This window comes from Oncorhynchus keta, chromosome 20 (genome assembly GCF_023373465.1).
Source record: "Oncorhynchus keta strain PuntledgeMale-10-30-2019 chromosome 20, Oket_V2, whole genome shotgun sequence".
In the NCBI taxonomy this organism is placed as follows: domain Eukaryota; kingdom Metazoa; phylum Chordata; class Actinopteri; order Salmoniformes; family Salmonidae; genus Oncorhynchus; species Oncorhynchus keta.
Genome location: NC_068440.1, coordinates 31,740,039 through 31,763,801, shown reverse-complemented (window position 1 = coordinate 31,763,801; position 23,763 = coordinate 31,740,039). Strand labels below are relative to the sequence as shown.

Below are 23,763 nucleotides of genomic sequence, written 5' to 3'. Positions count from 1 at the left end.
CCTTGATGAAATCTAGGTTGTATCTTTTCTAAATTTGTGCTTACAACTGAGAGAGAAAAAAATCTGTTTGGTCCCTCTACATTGAAATCAGCTTAGCAGAGTAAACATTCAAGGTGTTAACTTACTGCGTAAATGGCTGGGGCAGCGATCGATGGAAGCTTTTGAAACACACGATCACAAGACAGAGCCGACAACAGCAAGGCAAGCAGTTTGTAGAGCAGTGCGGAAACCCGAGACAAACTTACCTGTCTGTCTGTTTCTCAGCTCAGTTTCCACCTTATTTTGTGGACAGTGTCTCTTGAGAGCCAGGTCTGGCTATGGTGGCCTTTTTCAATAGGAAGGCTATGCTCACTGAGTCTGTACATAGTCAAAGATTTACATAATTTTGGGTCAGTCCCAGTGGTCAGGTATGCTGCCACTGTGTACTCTCTGTTTTGGGCCAAATAGCATTCTAGTTTGCTGTTTTGTGTAATTTCTTTCCAATGTGTCAAGTAATTATCTTTTTTATTTCCTCATGATTTGGTTGGGTCTAACTGTGCTGCTGTCCTAGGGCTCTGTGGGTTCTGTTTGAGCCCCAGGACCAGCTCTGCCTTGAAGGCCCTTCTAGCCTTGTCTCTCAGATCGTTTACAGCTTTGTGAAAGTTACCCGTGGCACTGATGTTTGGGCCGAGGTATGTATAATTTGTGTGCTTTAGGGCAACGGTGTCTAGATGGAATTTGAATTTGTGGTCCTGGCAACTGGACCTTTTTTTGGAACACAATTATTTTTTGTCTTACTGAGATTTACTGTCAGGGCCCATGTCTGACAGAATCTGTACAGAAGATCTAGATGCTGCTGTAGGCCCTCCTTTGTTGGGGACAGATGCACCAACTTATCAGAAATCAGTAAACATTTGACTTCAGATTCTAGTAGGGTGAGGCTGGGTGCTGCAGACTGTTCTAGTGCCCTCACCAATTTGTTGATATATATATATGTTGAAGAGGCTGGGTTTAAGCTGCAACCCTGTCTCACCCCCTGGTCCTGTGGAAAGAAATGTTTGTCTTTTTACCACATCAATTTTAGAATGTCGTATGTTTTTCACCCAACACCACTCCATCATTTTGTGTAGCAGGGCATCATTCCAAATTGAGTCAAAATGTGTTTGTAAATCAACAAAGCATGAGAAGACTTTACCTTTGTTTTGATTTGTTTGTTTGTCAATTAGGGTGTGTAGGGTGAATATGTGGTCTGTAGTATGGTAATTTGGTGAAAAGCCAATTTGACATTTTCTCAGTACATTGTTTTCGCTGAGGAAATGTAAGAGTCTGCTATTAATGATAATGCAGAGGATTTTCCTAAGGTTGCTGTTCACGTATATCCCACGGTAGTTATTGGGGTCAGATTTGTCTCTACTTTTGTAGATTGGGGTGATCAGTCGCTAGTTCCAAATATTGGGGAATATGACAGAGCTGATGATGATGTTAAAGTATAGCCAATTGGAATTTGGGGTCTGTATATTTCCAATATTTCATTTTGGATACCATCAACCCCGCCCATCTCAATGTTATTGAGAGCAGTAGAAAAATGTTTGCAGTTCTCCATGGCTAATGTTAAATCTTTTAAAAACTGCAGTAGAAAGGATGATTTACACATAATGAACAGCTCTCTCTCTCTGTCTATCTATCCCCTCTCCCCACCACTCTCTCTGTCTATCTATCTCCTCTCCCCACCACTCTCTCTGTCTATCTATCTCCTCTCCCCACCACTCTCTCTGTCTATCTATCCCCTCTCCCCACCACTCTCTCTGTCTATCTATCCCCTCTCCCCACCACTCTCTCTGTCTATCTATCCCCTCTCCCCACCACTCTCTCTGTCTATCTATCCCCTCTCCCCACCACTCTCTCTGTCTATCCATCTCCTCTCCCCACCACTCTCTCTGTCTATCCATCCCCTCTCCCCACCACTCTCTCTGTCTATCCATCTCCTCTCCCCACCACTCTCTCTGTCTATCTATCCCCTCTCCCCACCACTCTCTCTGTCTATCTATCCCCTCTCCCCACCACTCTCTCTTTATATCTATCTCCTCTCCCCACCACTCTCTCTCTCCCCCTATCTCCTCTCCCCACCACTCTCTCTTTCTATCCATCTCCTCTCTCCACCACTCTCTCTTTCTATCTATTCCCTCTCCCCACCACTCTCTCTGTCTATCTATCTCCTCTCCCCACCACTCTCTCTGTCTATCTATCCCCACTCCCCACCACTCTCTCTGTCTATCTATCCCTCTCCCCACCACTCTCTCTGTCTATCTATCCCCTCTCCCCACCACTCTCTCTGTCTATCTATCTCCTCTCCCCACCACTCTCTCTGTCTATCTATCCCCTCTCCCCACCACTCTCTCTGTCTATCTATCCCCTCTCCCCACCACTCTCTCTGTCTATCTATCCCCTCTCCCCACCACTCTCTCTGTCTATCTATCCCCTCTCCCCACCACTCTCTCTGTCTATCTATCCCCTCTCCCCACCACTCTCTCTGTCTATCTATCCCCTCTCCCCACCACTCTCTCTGTCTATCTATCCCCTCTCCCCACCACTCTCTCTGTCTATCTATCCCCTCTCCCCACCACTCTCTCTGTCTATCTATCCCCTCTCCCCACCACTCTCTCTGTCTATCTATCTCCTCTCCCCACCACTCTCTCTGTCTATCTATCCCCTCTCCCCACCACTCTCTCTGTCTATCTCTCCTCTCCCCACCACTCTCTCTGTCTATCTATCCCCTCTCCCCACCACTCTCTCTGTCTATCTATCCCCTCTCCCCACCACTCTCTCTGTCTATCTATCCCTCTCCCCACCACTCTCTCTGTCTATCCATCCCCTCTCCCCACCACTCTCTCTGTCTATCTATCCCCTCTCCCCACCACTCTCTCTGTCTATCCATCCCCTCTCCCCACCACTCTCTCTGTCTATCTATCCCCTCTCCCCACCACTCTCTCTGTCTATCTATCCCCTCTCCCCACCACTCTCTCTGTCTATCTATCCCCTCTCCCCACCACTCTCTCTTTATATCTATCTCCTCTCCCCACCACTCTCTCTCTTCCCCTATCTCCTCTCCCCACCACTCTCTCTTTCTATCCATCTCCTCTCTCCACCACTCTCTCTTTCTATCTATTCCCTCCTCCCACCACTCTCTCCCTATCTCCTCTCCCCACCACTCTCTCTTTCTATCCATCCCCTCTCCCCACCACTCTCTCTTTCTATCTATTCCCTCCTCCCACCACTCTCTCCCTATCTCCTCTCCCCACCACTCCCTCTTTCTATCCATCCGCTCTCCCCATCACTCTCTCCCCCATCTCCTCTCCCCACCACTCTCTATCTTTCTATCTATCCCCTCTTCCCACCACTCTCTCTCTCCCCCTATCCCCTCGTCCCACCACTCTCTCTCTCTCCCTATCTCCTCTCCCCACCACTCCCTCTTTCTATCTATCCCCTCTCCCCACCACTCTCCCTGTCTATCTATCCCTCTCCCCACCACTCTCTCTGTCTATCTATCTCCTCTCCCCACCACTCTCGCTGTCTATCTATCCCCTCTCCCCACCACTCTCTCTGTCTATCCATCCGCTCTCCCCACCACTCTCTCCCCCATCTCCTCTCCCCACCACTCTATATCTTTCTATCTATCCCCTCTTCCCACCACTCTCTCTCTCTCCCCCTATCCCCTCTCCCCACCACTCTCCCTGTCTACCTATCTCCTCTCCCCACAACTCTCTCTGTCTATCTATCCCCTCTCCCCACCACTCTCTCTGTCTATCTATCCCCTCTCCCCACCACTCTCTCTGTCTATCTATCCCCTCTCCCCACCACTCTCTCTGTCTATCTATCCCCTCTCCCCACCACTCTCTCTGTCTATCTATCTCCTCTCCCCACCACTCTCTCTGTCTATCTATCCCCTCTCCCCACCACTCTCTCTTTCTATCTATCCCCTCTCCCAACCACTCTCTCTGTCTATCTATCTCCTCTCCCCACCACTCTCTCTGTCTATCTATCCCCTCTCCCCACCACTCTCTCTTTATATCTATCTGCTCTCCCCACCACTCCCTCTTTCTATCCATCCGCTCTCCCCATCACTCTCTCCCCCATCTCCTCTCCCCACCACTCTCTATCTTTCTATCTATCCCCTCTTCCCACCACTCTCTCTCTCCCCTATCCCCTCGTCCCACCACTCTCTCTCTCCCCCTATCTCCTCTCCCCACCACTCTCTCTGTCTATCTATCCCCTCCCCCACCACTCTCCCTGTCTATCTATCTCCTCTCCCCACCACTCTCTCTGTCTATCTATCCCCTCTCCCCACCACTCTCTCTGTCTATCTATCTCCTCTCCCCACCACTCTCGCTGTCTATCTATCCCTCTCCCCACCACTCTCTCTGTCTATCCATCCGCTCTCCCCACCACTCTCTCCCCATCTCCTCTCCCCACCACTCTATATCTTTCTATCTATCCCCTCTTCCCACCACTCTCTCTCTCTCCCCCTATCCCCTCTCCCCACCACTCTCCCTGTCTACCTATCTCCTCTCCCCACCACTCTCTCTGTCTATCTATCCCCTCTCCCCACCACTCTCTCTGTCTATCTATCCCCTCTCCCCACCACTCTCTCTGTCTATCTATCCCCTCTCCCCACCACTCTCTCTGTCTATCTATCCCCTCTCCCCACCACTCTCCCTGTCTATCTATCTCCTCTCCCCACCACTCTCTCTGTCTATCTATCCCCTCTCCCCACCACTCTCTCTGTCTATCTATCTCCTCTCCCCACCACTCTCGCTGTCTATCTATCCCCTCTCCCCACCACTCTCTCTGTCTATCCATCCGCTCTCCCCATCACTCTCTCCCCATCTCCTCTCCCCACCACTCTCTATCTTTCTATCTATCCCCTCTTCCCACCACTCTCTCTCTCCCCCTATCCCCTCGTCCCACCACTCTCTCTCTCTCCCTATCTCCTCTCCCCACCACTCTATATCTTTCTATCTATCCCCTCTCCCCACCACTCTCTCTCTCTCCCCCTATCCCCTCTCCCCACCACTCTCTCTTTCTATCTATCCCCTCTTCCCACCACTCTCTCTCTCCCCTATCTCCTCTCCTCACCACTCCCTCTTTCTATCCATCCGCTCTCCCCACCACTCTCTCCCCCATCTCCTCTCCCCACCACTCTCTATCTTTCTATCTATCCCCTCTTCCCACCACTCTCTCTCTCCCCCATCTCCTCTCCCCACCACTCTCTATCTTTCTATCTATCCCCTCTCCCCACCACTCTCTCTCTCCCCCTCTCCTCTCCCCACCACTCTCTCTTTCTATCCATCTCCTCTCCTCACCACTCTCTCTCCCCCTATCTATCTCCTCTCCCCACCACTCTCTCTCCCCCTATCTATCTCCTCTCCCCACCACTCTCTCTCCCCCTATCTATCTCCTTTCCCCACCACTCTCTCTCCCCCTATCTATCTCCTCTCCCCACCACTCTCTCTCCCCTATCTATCTCATTTTCCCACCACTCTCTCCCCCCCTATCTATCTCCTCTCCTCACCACTCTCTATCCCCCTATCTATCTCCTCCCCTCACCACTCTCTCTCCCCATATCTATCTCATTTTCCCACCACTCTCTCTCCCCCATCTATGCCCTCTCCCCACCACTCTATCTCCCCCTATCTATCTCCTTTTGCCACCACTCTTTCTCCCCCTATCAATCTACTCTCCCCACCACTCTCTCTCCCCGCTCCCTCATCTATCTCCTCTCCCCACCATTTCCTCTCTATCTATCTCCTCTACCCCACCACTCTCTCTCCCCCTATCTATCTCCTCTCCCCACCACTCTCTCTCCCCCTATCTATCTCCTTTTCCCACCACTCTCTCTCCCCCTATCTATCTCCTCTCCCCACCACTCTCTCTCCCTATCTATCTCATTTTCCCACCACTCTCTCTCTCCCCTATCTATCTCCTCTCCTTACCACTCTCTATCCCCCTATCTATCTCCTCCCCTCACCACTCTCTCTCCCCATATCTATCTCATTTTCCCACCACTCTCTCTCCCCATCTATGCCCTCTCCCCACCACTCTATCTCCCCCTATCTATCTCCTTTTGCCACCACTCTTTCTCCCCTATCAATCTACTCTCCCCACCACTCTCTCTCCCCCGCTCCCCCATCTATCTCCTCTCCCCACCATTTCCTCTCTATCTATCTCCTCTACCCCACCACTCTCTCTCCCCCTATCTATCTCCTCTCCCCACCACCCCCACCATTACAGTATCCCCCCCATTACAGTATTCCCTTTTCCCACCACTCTCTCTCTATCCCCTCTCCCACCTCTCTCTCTCCCTATCTATCTATCCATCTATCTATCTATCTATCTATCTATCTATCTATCTATCTATCTATCTATCTATCTATCTATCTATCTATCTATCTATCCATCTATCTATCAATCCCATCCCCACTCTAAAGTGTATTCCTCAAAAGTTATCCTCCCTATAGCCCCTGGTAGCCGTGAGCGAATCAGAAAGCAAATGTTTGTTTAATGTTAATGACAGCCAGCTGCTCGGTCCGGCACCTTTCAGAATGACTGTGGGTCTCATTTGTGGGCTAATATAAGAGACAGACACACAATGTTGTTGTCCCAAATTGCACCCCATTGCCTACATAGTGCCATTAGGGTGCCATTTGGGACACAGGCAATGGCTTCAGAAGATGGCACTGTACCGCATCAATACCAACAATACAATACAAGCAACAGTGTTCCAATAATAACATGCACAAATAAAAATGTGAAATTAATTTAAATCAAAAAGCCAGTGACAATATTGTCTTTTCAAACATATCCCTGCTTATTGTTTTTTCCCCCCTTATTTAACAGCAAATTACCAACAGCGATTCCGGTCAAGCCCAATCGCACGTTACATTCTAAACGCCTCCTGAACAAACAGCCTTTTCTTACAGTGTGCATCCCAAATGGCACCTTACTCCCTATATAGTGCACTACTTTTGACCAGTGTCCTATGTAGGGATAGAGTGCCGTTTAAGACGAAGAAAGAATGTTTGAACTCAAATTCAGCATTTCCTTAAGTCCACACGATTAGCCTTTGACTAGGTCTACACAACAGGCCAGTTGGGGCCAGGGACGCTGATAACAGCAATATAGTCTCTCTTGCTAGATAACAATCTAATTTTCTCAATTACTCCCTCACAAGAACAACAAAAAGAGAGGGGGAAAATGCAATCAACTCAAACAGATACAATGTGCCCAGTGGAGAAACTGCTAGGGCAATTCTCAATACTATAGTCACACACATAACCTGTTATAATGTACTGGACCCTAAACAGCACCTGTTGCAGTGATGTGAAATGGCACCTTATTCCACTTACAGTACATAGGCATTAGGGTGACATTTGGGACGCAAAATCAGTAAAGGGTCTGTAATTATAAGCTGCACTTTCATAAATACAAACACACAAACATTTCAACTGCTCATCTTTTGGAAAACCACCCGGAGAAAATAGCTGTGAATTTATGGACCAAAGTACAACATTTTTGATTTATATATAAATGAATATAAAAATGAATAAATAATCAAATACCACATTCTCACAATGAAAAATAAATGATTTTATTTTATATACATCTTGAAATATACCATTTTATTTTTAAATGATTCAAGAATGTCACGTTCTGACCTTAGGTCTTTTATTATGTCTTTGTTTTAGTTTGGTCAGGGCGTGAGTTGGGTGGGTGGTCTATGTTCTGTTTTCTATGTTGTGTTTGCGTTTGGCCTGGTTTGGTTCTCAATCAGAGGCAGGTGTCGTTATTTGTCTCTGATTGAGAATCATACTTAGGTAGCTTTTTCCCCACTTGTGTTTCGTGGGTGTTTATTTCCTGTTCTGTGTTTTATTTCACCGTTCAGGACTGTTCGTTTGTCGTTTTATTGTTTTTGTTTCAGTGTTCACTATTCGTATTAAAAATCAAGATGGACACTTACCACGCTGCGCTTTGGTCCTCTCCTTCATACGACGACCGTTACAAAGAATAAGTGCTGCATTATTGTGAAATATTTTTTCATTGTCACTTTTCAAAATAATGTTACCATATTTAATTGAATAATCATACATAGTATTTCCCAGTGGCTTTTTCATGAGAACATTTTGCTTTACATTTCATAATGACACCTTATCACGGTATGTATTTCTAGATTTCATGACCTTTTTCACTTCATGACCTTTTTCACTTCATGGCCTTTTTCACTTCATGACCTTTTTCACTTCATGCCCTTTTTCACTTCATGGCCTTTTTCACTTCATGACCTTTTTCACTTCATGCCCTTTTTCACTTCATGGCCTTTTTCACTTCATGGCCTTTTTCACTTCATGGCCTTTTTCACTTCATGGCCTTTTTCACTTCATGGCCTTTTTCACTTCATGGCCTTTTTCACTTCATGGCCTTTTTCACTTCATGGCCTTTTTCACTTCATGGCCTTTTTCACTTCATGACCTTTTTCACTTCATGGCCTTTTTCACTTCATGGCCTTTTTCACTTCATGGCCTTTTTTCACTTCATGGCCTTTTTCACTTCATGGCCTTTTTCACTTCATGACCTTTTTCACTTCATGGCCTTTTTCACTTCATGACCTTTTTCACTTCATGCCCTTTTTCACTTCATGGCCTTTTTCACTTCATGGCCTTTTTCACTTCATGGCCTTTTTCACTTCATGGCCTTTTTCACTTCATGGCCTTTTTCACTTCATGGCCTTTTTCACTTCATGGCCTTTTTCACTTCATGGCCTTTTTCACTTCATGGCCTTTTTCACGTTCTGACCTTAGTTCCTTTGCTATGTCTTTGTTTTAGTTTGGTCAGGGCGTGAGTTGGGTGGGTTGTCTATGTTCTGTTTTCTATGTTGTGGTTTTGTGTTTGGCCTGGTTTGGTTCTCAATCAGAGGCAGGTGTCGTTCGTTGTCTCTGATTGAGGATCATACTTAGGTAGCCTTTTCCCACCTGTGTTTTGTGGGTGATTTTTTTCCTGTTTAGTGTTTTTTCCATTCACCTTACGGGACTGTTCATTTGTCGTTTGTTGTTTTGTTCAGTGTTCAGTTATTTTATTAAAAATATGAACACTTACCACGCCGCGTTTTGGTCCTCACCTTTTTCCACCACAGACGATCTTTACATCATGGCCTTTTTCACTTCATGGCAACTCTTTCCATAATCGCAATATGTCAATCAATGCAAGTGGGCAAGGTCAAGTAGATAGGTCATTGGTTCAAAGCCCTTGAACAAAATTGCAAGGAAAAAGTAGTGGCCTTGTGTTTTAGATGATTGTCCTGCTGAAAGGTGAATTTGTCTTCCAGTGTCTTTTGGAAATCAGAATGAACCAGGTTTTCCTCTAGGGTTTTGCCTGTGCCTAGTCCTTGCCAATGACAAGCATACCCATAACATGGTGCAGTCGTCACCATGCTTGAAAATATGAAGAGTGGTGTACAGTGATGTATTGTGTTGGATTAGCCCAAACATAATGCTTTGCATTCAGGACATTAAGCAGATTTCTTTGCCACATCTTTTGCAGTTTTACTTTAGTGCCTTATTGCAATCAGGATGCATCTCCAATGACTGTCATTAAACTCCGTAACTGTTAAAAAATATATAATAACAAAAAATATAGTGCCTAAAGTCAAAGATATCGCTGAAGTCGATCTCGTGTTGCCCTATTTTGGATGTAGATGGATGAAACAATGGATGAAAACCACAAACCTATATCAGAGCGTTGGACCTACAGTTGTGGCCAAAAGTTTTGAGAATGACACAAATATACATTTTCATAAAGTCTGCTGCCTCAGTTTGTAGAATGGCAATTTGCATATACTTCAGAATGTTATGAAGAGTGATCAGATGAATTGCAATTAATTGCAAAGTCCCTATTTGCCATGCAAATGAACTGAATCCCAAAAAACATTTCCACAGCACCTTCAGCCCTGCCACAAAAGGACCAGCTGACATCATGTCAGTGATTCTCTCGTTAACACAGGAGTGAGTGTTGACGAGGACAAGGCTGGAGATCACTCTGTCATGCTGATTGAGTGCGAATAACAGACTGGACGCTTCAAAAGGAGGGTGGTGCTTGGAATCATTGTTTTTCCTCTGTCAATCATAGTTACCTGCAAGGATACACGTGCCGTCATCATTGCTTTGCACAAAAAGGATATTGCTGCCAGTAAGATTGCACCTAAATTAACCATTTATCGGATCATTAAGAACTTCAAGGAGAGCGGTTCAATTGTTGTGGAGAAGGCTTCTGTCTCCTAAAGTTGATTCAGCTGCAGAATCGGGGCACCACCAGTACAGAGCTTGCTCAGGAATGGCAGCAGGCAGGTGTGAGTGCATCTGCACGCACAGTGAGGCGAAGACTTTTGGAGGATGGTCTGGTGTCAAGAAGGGCAGCAAAGAAGCCACTTCTCTCCAGGAAAAACATCAGGCACTTTTGCTGCGATTACAGCTGTAAGTCGCTTGGGGTATGTCTCTATCAGTTTTGCACATCGAGAGACTGAATTTTTTTCCCATTCCTCCTTGAAAAACAGCTCGAGCTCAGTGAGGTTGGATGGAGAGCATTTGTGAACAGCAGTTTTCAGTTCTTTCCACAGATTCTCGATTGGATTCAAGTCTGGACTTTGACTTGGCCATTCTAACACCTGGATATGTTTATTTTTGAACCATTCCATTGTAGATTTTGCTTTATGTTTTGGAACACTGTCTTGTTGGAAGACAAATCTCCGTCCCAGTCTTAGGTCTTTTGCAGACTCCATCAGGTTTTCCTCCAGAATGGTCCTGTATTTGGCTCCATCCATCTTCCCATCAATTTTAACCATCTTCCCTGTCCCTGCTGAAGAAAAGCAGGCCCAATCCATGATGCTGCCACCACCATGTTTGACAGTGGGGATGGTGTGTTCAGGGTGATGAGCTGTGTTGCTTTTACGCCAAACATAACGTTTTGCATTGTTGCCAAAAAGTTCCATTTTGGTTTCATCTGACCAGAGCACCTTCTTCCACATGTTTGGTGTGTCTCCCAGGTGGCTTGTGGCAAACTTTAAACAACACTTTTTATGGATATCTTTAAGAAATGGCTTCCTTCTTGCCACTCTTCCATAAAGGCCAGATTTGTGCAATATACGACTGATTGTTGTCCTATGGACTGAGTCTCCCACCTCAGCTGTAGATCTCTGCAGTTCATCCAGAGTGATCATGGGCCTCTTGGCTGCATCTCTGATCAGTCTTCTCCTTGTATGAGCTGAAAGTTTAGAGGGACGGCCAGGTCTTGGTAGATTTGCAGTGGTCTGATACTCCTTCCATTTCAATATTATCGCTTGCACAGTGCTCCTTGGGATGTTTAAAGCTTGGGAAATCTTTTTGTATCCAAATCCGGCTTTAAACTTCTTCACAACAGTATCTCGGACCTGCCTGGTGTGTTCCTTGTTCTTCATGATGCCCTCATGCGCTTTTAACGGACCTCTGAGTCTATCACAGTTCAGGTGCATTTATACGGAGACTTGATTACACACAGGTGGATTGTATTTATCATCATTAGTCATTTAGGTCAACATTGGATCATTCAGAGATCCTCACTGAACTTCTGGAGAGAGTTTGCAAGTAAAGGGGCTGAATAATTTTGCACGCCCAATTTTTCAGTTTTTGATTTGTTAAAAAAGTTTGAAATATCCAATAAATGTCGTTCCACTTCATGATTGTGTCCCACTTGTTGTTGATTCCTCACAAAAAAATACAGTTTTATATCTTTATGTTTGAAGCCTGAAATGTGGCAAAAGGTCGCAAAGTTCAAGGGGGCCGAATACTTTCGCAAGGCACTGTATTCTTAAATCATTTAAAAATATTATGTATTAATTATATATTAATGTATTTCTATTTAGTACATTGGTCCTCCATATGAAGTAGCCAATTAAATGCCTACTAAGGTATTCTGTATGAATTACATTTTATTTGAATTAATTAATGACATTTTATTTTAGTGTCAAATTGCCAACTGGCAACCCATCCATTATGGGATTAATTGACACATAAGCAAACATTACAATAATTCACTATGGTAATTAAATGATAATTCTGTTTGTAACCTATTAATTGACCATTGGTTAATGTGGATTGTTTTCCCCAAACAGACTGGTAATAGATCACTAATATACGACTTAAAAATAATAAATCAAATAAAAGACTTGGTACAGCACCATTTGATTTAATAGTCAGAATTCCTCATTGAGGGAAATACAATTGAAAGCTGCTGATTCTAACATCAGTAAATGGGATTGCCCCAGCAGTTATCATACAGTATTAGAATTGAAAGGAAGCGAATTTATTCTTCTTGAATAGGTTAGATTGCCAGAACAATCTGAGATACCCCAAATATTTTGGGGGCTGTCCGGGTATGGAATCACCCTCGTGCTCTGTGTAGGGAATAGAGTGCCATTTGGGACATAGACAGTGCCAGCCTCAATTCACAGCGGTTTCTCCCCAGCATCTCTTCCTACTTACCTTCCTCTCTCATGACAAGAGTTGACCTCTCAGGGGTCAAGGCTACAGCGGCTAATGGACGAGAGATGTTTAAATTATATATGGCATGTACATGTGAGACCCCTTCGGGAAGAGCGTCGGAGAGAGCTGGTTTGAATTTGCAGGTTTAAATAGTTTCAGACAAGAGAGAGTGTTAGATGTGCTGGCAAACTGTACAAAATCGAACCATCGAAGATTCTCTATCCTGCCTAACAAATTATTCTGACATACGATTCTTAGGATGATTTTAGAAAAGTGTGAATGTGTGACTATTACAGTACAGCCACAAAATGTGACAGAGCAAAAATAAAAATGTTTCCTAGATTTCTAGATACCTCAGAGCGGTTTGAAGTGCCACTACAACAATTATTATTCTTTTACTATTTTAATTATCATAATTTAGAAATCTCTCAGCTTTTATTTTATTTGTTAAGAACTTTGAAATTCATTCCTCTGTAAGAAATGTGCTTTACAAATAAAATAATTTGAATTAAACCCAATATTCTGGAAATTGAAACAAAAATACTTATTATAAATACTTACACATATACTGTATATGTCGAACATATCAAGACCACATACTGTTGCACCATGGGGGCTCCTGCAAAGTGTGTAGAAATGTGACATCACACAGCATTCGTTCCTCTCAGAAGCACAGGGCCAGTCTATAGCTGTACTGTGGATTATCTTTCAAACACAAGTAATGTTACTGTACATGAGGCCAGTGGTATCACATGACTAAAATGGCTTCTTACAAAAAATAAACACATGAATATCTGGTTTACACAAGCAGGATCAAATACTTCTTAACACCTGCACGCTTAACCCGGAAGCCAGATACGGTAGTTTAATTTTTTTTAAATCCAAGACTGGGAGCTTCTAATGAGCAGCAACACACACCAGCTGCCTTGTCACTCAGACATTTAAGATGAAATATCTTTTACATCCCCATGAATAAAAACACAAGGGGTTGAATCGCTGTAAGAGGGAGAGGAGTGAGACGTATAAAATCACAAGTCGCATCCCAAACGTCACCCTATTCCCTACATAACGATTGACATAATGTATTACTGTTGACCAGAACTGTATTCTAAAGTGGTGCACTATGTAGGGAATAGGGTTCCATTTGGGTCCCAGACCCACATCTCCCCATATTCCTCCTGAGTGGGGCTAATGAAGGGATGTAGATTCCGTGCGTCTCCCCCATCTGTGACGTCTCACTCCTGTTTCATCCTCTCCTGTTGTTAGCCCAAGCCTCTAACCCCCCCCCCCGGAAAGTCACCACACATTCACCCCGCAGTTCCAATCCAGAAGATATAGATTTCAAATCAATAGCGATCATTCTCACTGCAGGTGAAAACAATGCTGGATGGGTTTGCCTTGTAAGACGAGATGCACATATTAATACAATTTTCCTAAAAGGTATCCTGGCTAACCTGTAAACATTGAAAGTCCCTGAGCTCCTCAGTAAGGTCATTCTACCGCCAATGTTTGTCTATGGAGATTGCATGGCAGTGTGCTAGATTTTATATATCTGTCAGAAACGGGTGTGGCGGACATGGCCTAATCCACTAATTTGAAGGGGTGTCCACATACACTACATACTGTATACAAAAGTATGTACATAGACTGAGTTGTGCTTACATTACGGTGAATACGTATAGATTTATGTGCATGGATACTCAGTTATGCACAGTGAATACATATAGATTTATGTACACGGATACTCAGTTATGCACGGTGAACACATATAGATTTATGTACACGGATACTCAGTTATGCACAGTGAATACATATAGATTTATGTACACGGATACTCAGTTATGCACAGTGAATACATATAGATTTATGTACACGGATACTCGGTTATGCACAGTGAATACATATAGATTTATGTGCATGGATACTCGGTTATGCACAGTGAATAAATATAGATTTATGTACACGGATACTTGGTTATGCACAGTGAATACATATAGATTTATGTACACGGATACTCAGTTATGCTCAGTGAATACATATAGATTTATGTACATGGATACTCGGTTATGCACAGTGAATACATATAGATTTATGTACACGGATACTCAGTTATGCACAGTGAATACATATAGATTTATGTACACGGATACTCAGTTATGCACAGTGAATACATATAGATTTATGTACACGGATACTCAGTTATGCACAGTGAATACATATAGATTTATGTACACGGATACTCAGTTATGCACAGTGAACACATATAGATTTTAGTATGTTCATGGATACTCAGTTATGCACAGTGAACACATATAGATTTAAGTATGTTCATGGATACTCAGTTATGCACAGTGAACACATATAGATTTATGTGCATGGATACTCAGTTATGTACAGTGAACACATATAGATTTAAGTATGTAGACGGATACTCAGTTATGCACGGTGAACACATATAGATTTGAGTATGTTCATGGATACTCAGTTATGCACAGTGAACACATATAGATTTAAGTATGTACACGGATACTCAGTTATGCACAGTGAACACATATAGATTTATGTGCATGGATACTCAGTTATGTACAGTGAACACATATAGATTTAAGTATGTAGACGGATACTCAGTTATGCACGGTGAACACATATAGATTTTAGTATGTTCATGGATACTCAGTTATGCACAGTGAATACATATAGATTTATGTGCATGGATACTCAGTTATGCACAGTGAACACATATAGATTTAAGTATGTACACGGATACTCAGTTATGCACAGTGAACACATATAGATTTATGTACATGGATACTCAGTTATGCACAGTGAATACATATAGATTTATGTACACGGATACTCAGTTATGCACAGTGAACACATATAGATTTATGTACACGGATACTCAGTTATGCACAGTGAATACATATAGATTTATGTACACGGATACTCAGTTATGCACAGTGAACACATATAGATTTAAGTATGTTCATGGATACTCAGTTATGCACAGTGAACACATATAGATTTTAGTATGTTCATGGATACTCAGTTATGCACAGTGAACACATATAGATTTAAGTATGTTCATGGATACTCAGTTATGCACAGTGAACACATATAGATTTAAGTATGTAGATGGATACTCAGTTATGCACGGTGAACACATATAGATTTTAGTATGTTCATGGATACTCAGTTATGCACAGTGAATACATATAGATTTATGTGCATGGATACTCAGTTATGCACAGTGAACACATATAGATTTAAGTATGTACACGGATACTCAGTTATGCACAGTGAACACATATAGATTTATGTACACGGATACTCAGTTATGCACGGTGAACACATATAGATTTATGTACACGGATACTCAGTTATGCACAGTGAATACATATAGATTTATGTACACGGATACTCAGTTATGCACAGTGAATACATATAGATTTATGTACACGGATACTCAGTTATGCACAGTGAACACATATAGATTTTAGTATGTTCATGGATACTCAGTTATGCACAGTGAACACATATAGATTTAAGTATGTTCATGGATACTCAGTTATGCACAGTGAACACATATAGATTTTAGTATGTTCATGGATACTCAGTTATGCACAGTGAACACATATAGATTTAAGTATGTTCATGGATACTCAGTTATGCACAGTGAACACATATAGATTTAAGTATGTTCACGGATACTCAGTTATGCATGGTGAACACATAGAGACAGACAACAGCAGACAGCAGCTTTACCTGCCTCTGTCCCTACAGCGAGTTTTTACCCAGGGGTCCCTAATGATGGTCCCTGTGACAATGAGCTAGCAGCATTAACATGGTGTCTGACTCTGCAGCTCCATGTCTGAACCACAGTACATCTCTTGTATTCCAAATGGCACCCTATTCTCTACATAGGGCTCTGGTCAAAAGTAGTGCACTATGTGCCCTGGTCAAACGTAGTGCACTAAATAGGGAATAGGGTGCCATTTGGAACACAAGAGATGTATTGTGGTTCAGATATGAAGCCTCTGTGTTCCTACTAGAAGATGGCTGCTCAGCACACAGCGGTGCTGCAGACTGCTGAGCAGCTCAGACCAGAAAACCCTCAATCCACTGGCTACATCCTCATTCTCTCGGCTAACACTTTGCACCACAGGCCAGACAGCACCTCTTAGCTGTACTCAGAGGTGTTAGGGGAGTTTGGACATGATCGCCATATCCAGCCCCAGCAGCATCCAGCCCTATCCCCAGCAGCATCCAGCCCTATCCCCAGCAGCATCCAGCCCTATCCCCAGCAACATCCAGCCCTAACCCCAGCAGCATCCAGCGCTATTCCCAGAAGCATCCAGCCCTATCCCCAGCAGAATCCAGCCCCAGCAGCATCCACCCCTCCCCAGCAGCATCCAGCCCAGCCCCAGCAGCATCCAGCCCTACCCCAGCAGCATCCAGCCCTATTCACAGCAGCATCCAGCCCTATTCCCAGCAGCATCCAGCCTTGTTCCCAGCAGCATCCAGCCCTGTCCTCAGCAGCATCCAGCCCCAGCAGCATCCAGCCCTATACCCAGCAGCATCTAGCCCTATTCCCAGCAGCATCCAGCCCTATTCGCAGCAGCATCCATCCTCAGCAGCATCCAGCCCTATTCCCAGAAACATCCAGCCCTATTCCCAGCAGCATCCAGCCCTATTCCCAGCAGCATCCAGCCCTGTCTTCAGCAGCATCCATCCCCAGCAGCATCCAGCCCTATTCCCAGCAGCATCCAGTCCTATTCCCGGAAGCATCCAGCCCTATGCCCAGCAGCATCCAGCCCTATTCCCAGCAGCATCCAGCCCTATTCCCAGCAGCATCCAGCCCTATTCCCAGCAGCATCCAGCCCTATTCCCAGAAGCATCCAGCCCTATTCCCAGCAGCATCCAGCCCTATTCCCAGCAGCATCCAGCTTTGTTCCCAGCAGCATCCAGCCCTATGCCCAGCAGCATCCAGCCCTGTCCTCAGCAGCATCCATCCCCAGCAGCATCCAGCCCTCCCCAGCAGCATCCAGCCCTATTCCCAGCAGCATCCAGGCCTATTCCCAGCAGCATCCAGCCCTATTCCCAGCAACATCCAGCCCTATTCCCAGAAGCATCCAGCCCTATTCCCAGCAGCATCCAGCCCTATTCCCAGCAACATCCAGCCCTATTCCCAGAAGCATCCAGCCCTATTCCCAGCAACATCCAGCCCTATTCCCAGCAACATCCAGCCCTATTCCCAGAAGCATCCAGCCCTATTCCCAGCAGCATCCAGCCCTATTCCCAGAAGCATCCAGCCCTATTCCCAGCAGCATCCAGCCCTGTCCTCAGCAGCATCCATCCCCAGCAGCATCCAGCCCTATTCCCAGCAGCATCCAGCCCTATTCCCAGCAGCATCCAGCCCTATTCCCAGCAGCATCCAGCCCTATTCCCAGCAACATCCAGCCCTATTCCCAGCAGCATCCAGCCCTATTCCCAGCAGCATCCAGCCCTATTCCCAGCAGCATCCAGCCCTATTCCCAGCATATCCAGCCCTAATCCCAGCAGCACCCATCCCCAGCACCACACCATACCATACAGTCCTACTGCGTGCATAAAACACAGAGACAAAGAGACAGAGACAGAGAGAGTGCATGAGAGAGATTGAGTTTATGCACGCCCATGCATGGAAGTATCTGTGTGTGAGAGACAGAGAAGATGACATAATCAGGAACCCGTAATGTATAGTATTCCATAACACACCCTTCCCTTCACCATTCAACAAAATGGTGAGTGTAAACAGACCAGAACCATGAAGCTAGCATCTCAAAGCTGTCAAGGACAGCAGAGTCATTTTCTTGGAAGAATTATTAACTATTAAACTGTGTCCACTGTCCTAACAGGTGCAACTTTATATAATGTTTTCATACCCTACATTACTCATCTCATATGTATATACTGTATATACTGTATTCTATACCATCTACTGCATCTTGCCATCTTGATGTAATGTATCACTAGCCACTTTAAACAATGCCACTTTATATAATGTTTTCATACCCTACATTACTCATCTCATATGTATATACTGTATTCTATACCATCTACTGCATCTTGCCTATGCCGTTCGGGCATCACTCATTCATATATTTTTATGTACATATTCATATTCATTCCTTTACACTTTTGTGTATATGGTAGTTGTTGTGAAATTGTTAGGTTATATTACTTTTTAGATATTACTGCATAGTCGGAACTAGATGCACAAGCATTTCGCTACACTCGCATTAACATCTGCTAACCATGTGTATGTGACAAATACATTTGATTTAATGTAGGTGTCCATCTATGATGAATAGAATTAAGAAAAGACAGTAATAGAATCAGTGATACTCTCATGCATTCAATTACACTAGATACACTATGTATTCAGTCTCGTGCTACTGCTCACTTGTTCTTCTCTTTTCCATGTGTTTTATTCTAAGAAATATATAATTACTAGACAGACCATCGATAGTAAATTGCACTTTTGAACAGTCTGTTGAATACCATGCGGTGGCAGGATTTGTGAGAAAGAAAAGGCTTCCAACTGCTTGTAAATGGTTGTCCTTGGCAAGAATCTTCATCCTGACAGCTGTTGATAACACCAATACACATGCTTCCCTTGTCTTGTTTGTTGTACTTTTTCACTCATAGGAAATAAGTCATTAGCCTGTTAAATCACTCCTCCATGACAATATTTATTACTTATTATTTCCAGAGAAATATATGAAAATCTTATATTCTTGATTAGTACATTCTGAATACAAAAACGTTACAATTTGAACTCAATGGGCACTTTTGGCCATTAAACTCATCAATCAGCCATCCATTCATTCATTCATTCCCAGAAGTAATATCCAACTGACCGATCAACTGACCTCTTGTTTACAGCTCATATTTCAACTAGGGGAGATATGTCAGTAGTATATTTAATCCTATGGGCAGAGGTGGATCCCAGGACGTGCATGCTGTATGCCATTCGTGACCACTCATCACTGTCCTGCTGCTGTCAGACAGATTATACTGTTGTTTGAACATTTTTCACAGAGGCACGGAAACACCTGTGCCTTTATGCATTTGAAAAAGCAGTGCGCTTCATAGGGAACAGGGTGTAATTCGGGAGTCAGCACGCAACCTATTTTTAGTGTTCTGTGACAGCCTTCCTCCACACTTCAACCTGACTATAGCGTTTATCACCGGCATGGGTCTTATAACTTAGTGGGTTCGATCCCCGGGATCACCCATACGTAGAATGTATGCACACATGACTGTAAGTCGCTTTGGATAAAAGCGTCTGCTAAATGGCATATATTATAAGTCAGTAAATAAATAGTACAGTAAATAGCTAAATGCTGGCAGCTGTAGAATACAGACTGACAAATCAGTTAAAACAGGTAATGAGGTTTCTTGAAAACTTAAATGAACTCCTGGGTCATTTTAACTGCATCATTCATAACGGAATCAGTCACATCGATCGTTTTGCAAACGTGTTTCCTCAATGAAGATACCTGAGACCATTCACCGCACACCTCATCAATTAAATCAGCTTGAGTGAGCGCTGCAGTTTTGGACTCTGACTTTCAACCTGCTTCTACGTTGACAAGGTAACGTGATGTTTATATAATATCCTCGATATCACCTCTCTCGCCTCCTCAATCAATCACTGCTATGCCATGCCCATGCACCCAACCTGGTCTCAGAGTATTTTGTATTATTCTGTACCTAAATCCGAGACACTCCATTTAGTATGATATGTTACTTTTCGTATGTTATGTATTAATTTGTGGATGTCCATCGTCTATTTTGTAGATATGTTACAAATTACAATTTGTATGATATTAATTATGTGAGAAATGGTGGTGTGGAAATCCCATTAAAACATCTCAATACATTAGAGGTGCTGAAGAGGCTTGTTTTCGGTTGCTTGTACAGTACATTTGTATTTAGAACTTTCTTGGAAGTATATAGTGGCCGTAACGGGAGTAAATAAAGATAGTTGCTCAGCGAAACTCCATATCTGGAGATCAACGAACGTATTTTGACATTAGAATACAGAGCTGGTGAATGGGAGTTTGAATAGGAGCTTTTGGGGCGTTAGAGAGGCTCTACCGCACAGATACTCGTTCAGGCTGTTTTGTGATACCCTACCTTGTTCAGTTTATTTCAAATTTAACCATCAGCTAAATCAATCTTGACAGGCTTCTGTACACATTGGTGTAAAGTACTTAGGTAAAAATACTACTTAAGTCATATTTTGGGGTATCTGTACTTTACTTTTGACAACTTTTACTTTTACTTCACTACATTCCTAATGAAAATGATGTACCTTTTACACAATACATTTCCTTGACACCCAAAAGTACTCATTACATTTTGAATGCTTAGCAAGACAGGAAAATTGTCTAATTCACTTGATCAAGAGAACATCCCTGGTCATCCCTACTGCCTCTGATCTAGTGGACTCACTTAACTCATGCTTAGTTTGTAAATGAGTGTTGGAGCATGCCCCTGGCTATGCGTACATTTTTTAAAAACAGGAAAATGGTGCAGTCAAGTATCAAAAGTAATGGTATAAAACATTTCAAATTCTTTATATTAAGCAAACCAAAGTATATTTAAAACCAAATACTTTTACTCAAGTAGAATTTTACTGGGAGACTTTCGCTTGAGTCATTTTTATTAAGGTATCTATACTTTTACTCAAGTATGACAATTGGGTACTTTTTCCACCACTGCCTGTACTGAGCTGACAAGGTAAAAATATGTCGTTCTGCCCCTGATCAATTAAGAGGGGTTGGGTTAAATATGGAAGACACATTTCAGTTGAAGGCATCCAGTTGTACAACTGACTAGGTATCCTCCTTTCCCTAATTGTGACAACAATTACATCCTGCATCACTGCTATAATGACTGGTTTCCGCTAGTTACCACAGCCACAAAGTCAAATTGGCTATAGCCTCATGTAAAAATGAATGAAAACGGTTAGGCGTAAGGGTAGCAGTGTGGTTACGTTAGGATTAGTTTTAAAATGACATTGGTCTACCGAGTGGCACAGCGGTCTAAGCCACGGCATCTCAGTGCTAGAAGCGTCACTACAGATCCTGGTTCGATTCCAGGTTGTATCACAACCCCCCGTGATTGGGAGTCCCGCATCATCCCGTTCAGGTTTGGCCGGGGTAGGCCATCGTTGGAAATAAGAATTTGTTCTTAATTGACTTACCTAGTTAAATAAAGGTTCAATAAAGAATCAGAGATTATGGAATATTGTTATTTGATCATGAGGTTGTTGCATGTGCGCGGCACCTACTCCAACCCCCGCAAATTAAGCTAAAACGGCCCTTTTGCTCATGAATTGAGGATGACAAAATGTGTCAACATTTAAAGACAACAAAATGTAATGACAACATCCGATAGTGTATGCTCCTGTGTTAATGCAACAGTAACCTAACGTTGCAGGCGTAAAATAATGCAACATCAGACAATATCCAGGCATTATACAAAAATAAAAACAAGTTGTGGAACAATGCGCAGATGTAGGCCTACCAACCATTTCCAAATTAAAGCGCTGCCTGTGAGCGCTGCCTGCCGGGCAGTGTAGGCTACACCCCCTTTAACACACACACTTAACACACACACACAGAGAGAGACACACACACGCGCGCGCGCGCGAACAACCACAGCGATATGAAACGTTTTATCTATCCCTGAAGCCCAAAGCGAAAGCACATGTAGCCTATGCTACCAAGGACATGGGGCAGAGTGGGTGAATGAGTTTACCTCGGTGTCGTAGATTTTGGTGATGAGTGAAAACTTGTAATTCTGTGACTCTCGTATGTGCTGGATGGCCAGTTGGACAGCGGGCTCGATGCCCTGACTAATGCTGCTCATCAGCGCCGACTCGTTCATCGGCATGAGCACCATGATGGGCAACTTCTCATCATCCCCCGAGAACCAGCTGTTGTCCTGACCGTGCCTCGTATAGTCATTGCAGACCTTGGCTAGCACAGGTTGAAACGCAAAGATGGACAGGAGCAGGCATCCCGACAGAGGCGTCATCTCCCATCCGCAGTGCCTTCGCGACGGGGCCATGCTACTGTGGCGTGCAGGACGACCAAATAAGATCCCACCCAGCTCTCACTGCTCAAACATCGCAAATTCAGGGGCGTCCGAGCCGAGAGGAGAATATAGTAGCCTATTCAAATGGTCCAAACAGTAAAACAGCAACTGTAGCCTAGGTAGGGGGTTCAATAGCAGCGAGCAACCCCGATTGTAGCCTATCACAGCGAATTTAAAACAGATTTATTCTCGATGACAGGTTTTCTGTAGGATTATTCCAAGGTTCCAGTTTTGGTGTTGCACCATATATGGAAGAAACGAAGACGCGTTCTGTTGCAGGTGTTATTGGCGTTCTCTCCTCCTGGTCTCCGTGATGCACAAGGTTTCCGCGTTAAAATCTCTCCAACTCAAACACTATCCTCTCAACCTGGTGAAGCAGCGCGAAAATGGCACAAGAACATCACAATTCACAGTCCATAGGATGCTCAAAAAGCCCAAATAAGACAACTTCAAGATGACAGCGGTCGACCAGAGTCATCCACTCTCGTTGACAGTTGGATACAAATTCACCTCCCGAGTATTTTCACCATCAAGAGACGGCAGAGTAGCCTAATAGAACATCCGTGCCAGCGCACTACAATATATAACCTATTAAGGTCGAAGAGAATAGGGAAATTGTTCTGGAGAGTCTAAATAGAGAATATTCAAAGTAATCTTGATTGCAGCGCGTCCAGAGTGCGCGAGACCAGATAGCGTCGGCGTTCTAACAGCCCGCGCGACAGTCAGTGTGTGTGCTAGCTACAGACGATGCTGCTGCTGCGGCTGCCTTATTGCCTCTGAAAAGGCTTCACTTATTTAGCGCTGTCTGCTGCTACTCAGAGCGCGCACGAGTGGGAGCAGCAAAAGAAATGCGGAAAAAGGAAGACAGAGAGGAAGAGGGAGGGTGGGGGACTCGGAGGAGGGGTGGATGGATGGAGCAAGCTCTTGTGTAAGCATCAGCCGCCTGACAGGCAAAGTTGATTTAATGGGCTTTCTGTTTAGCAGAGAGACAGGGTTTCAAACATGCAAGAGGGGTTGTCAAGTGTAGCCGGATACAGTACATGCATGGTCGTTGAACACCACTACGGCA

General features: G+C 44.0%; 1 protein-coding gene across 1 annotated transcript in view; it reads right to left on the bottom strand.

Moving 5' to 3' along the window:
• LOC118399002 (gamma-aminobutyric acid type B receptor subunit 2-like) overlaps positions 1 to 23,459 on the bottom strand; it is a 448,447-nt gene extending 424,988 nt beyond the window's left edge. Inside the window, exon 1 of the mRNA XM_052472644.1 lies at positions 22,356 to 23,459. Within this exon, the coding sequence (XP_052328604.1) occupies positions 22,356 to 22,667 (312 nt within the window). The 5' untranslated portion in view covers positions 22,668 to 23,459. The remainder of the gene's footprint in view (positions 1 to 22,355) is intronic.
• Positions 23,460 to 23,763: the final 304 nt, after the last annotated feature.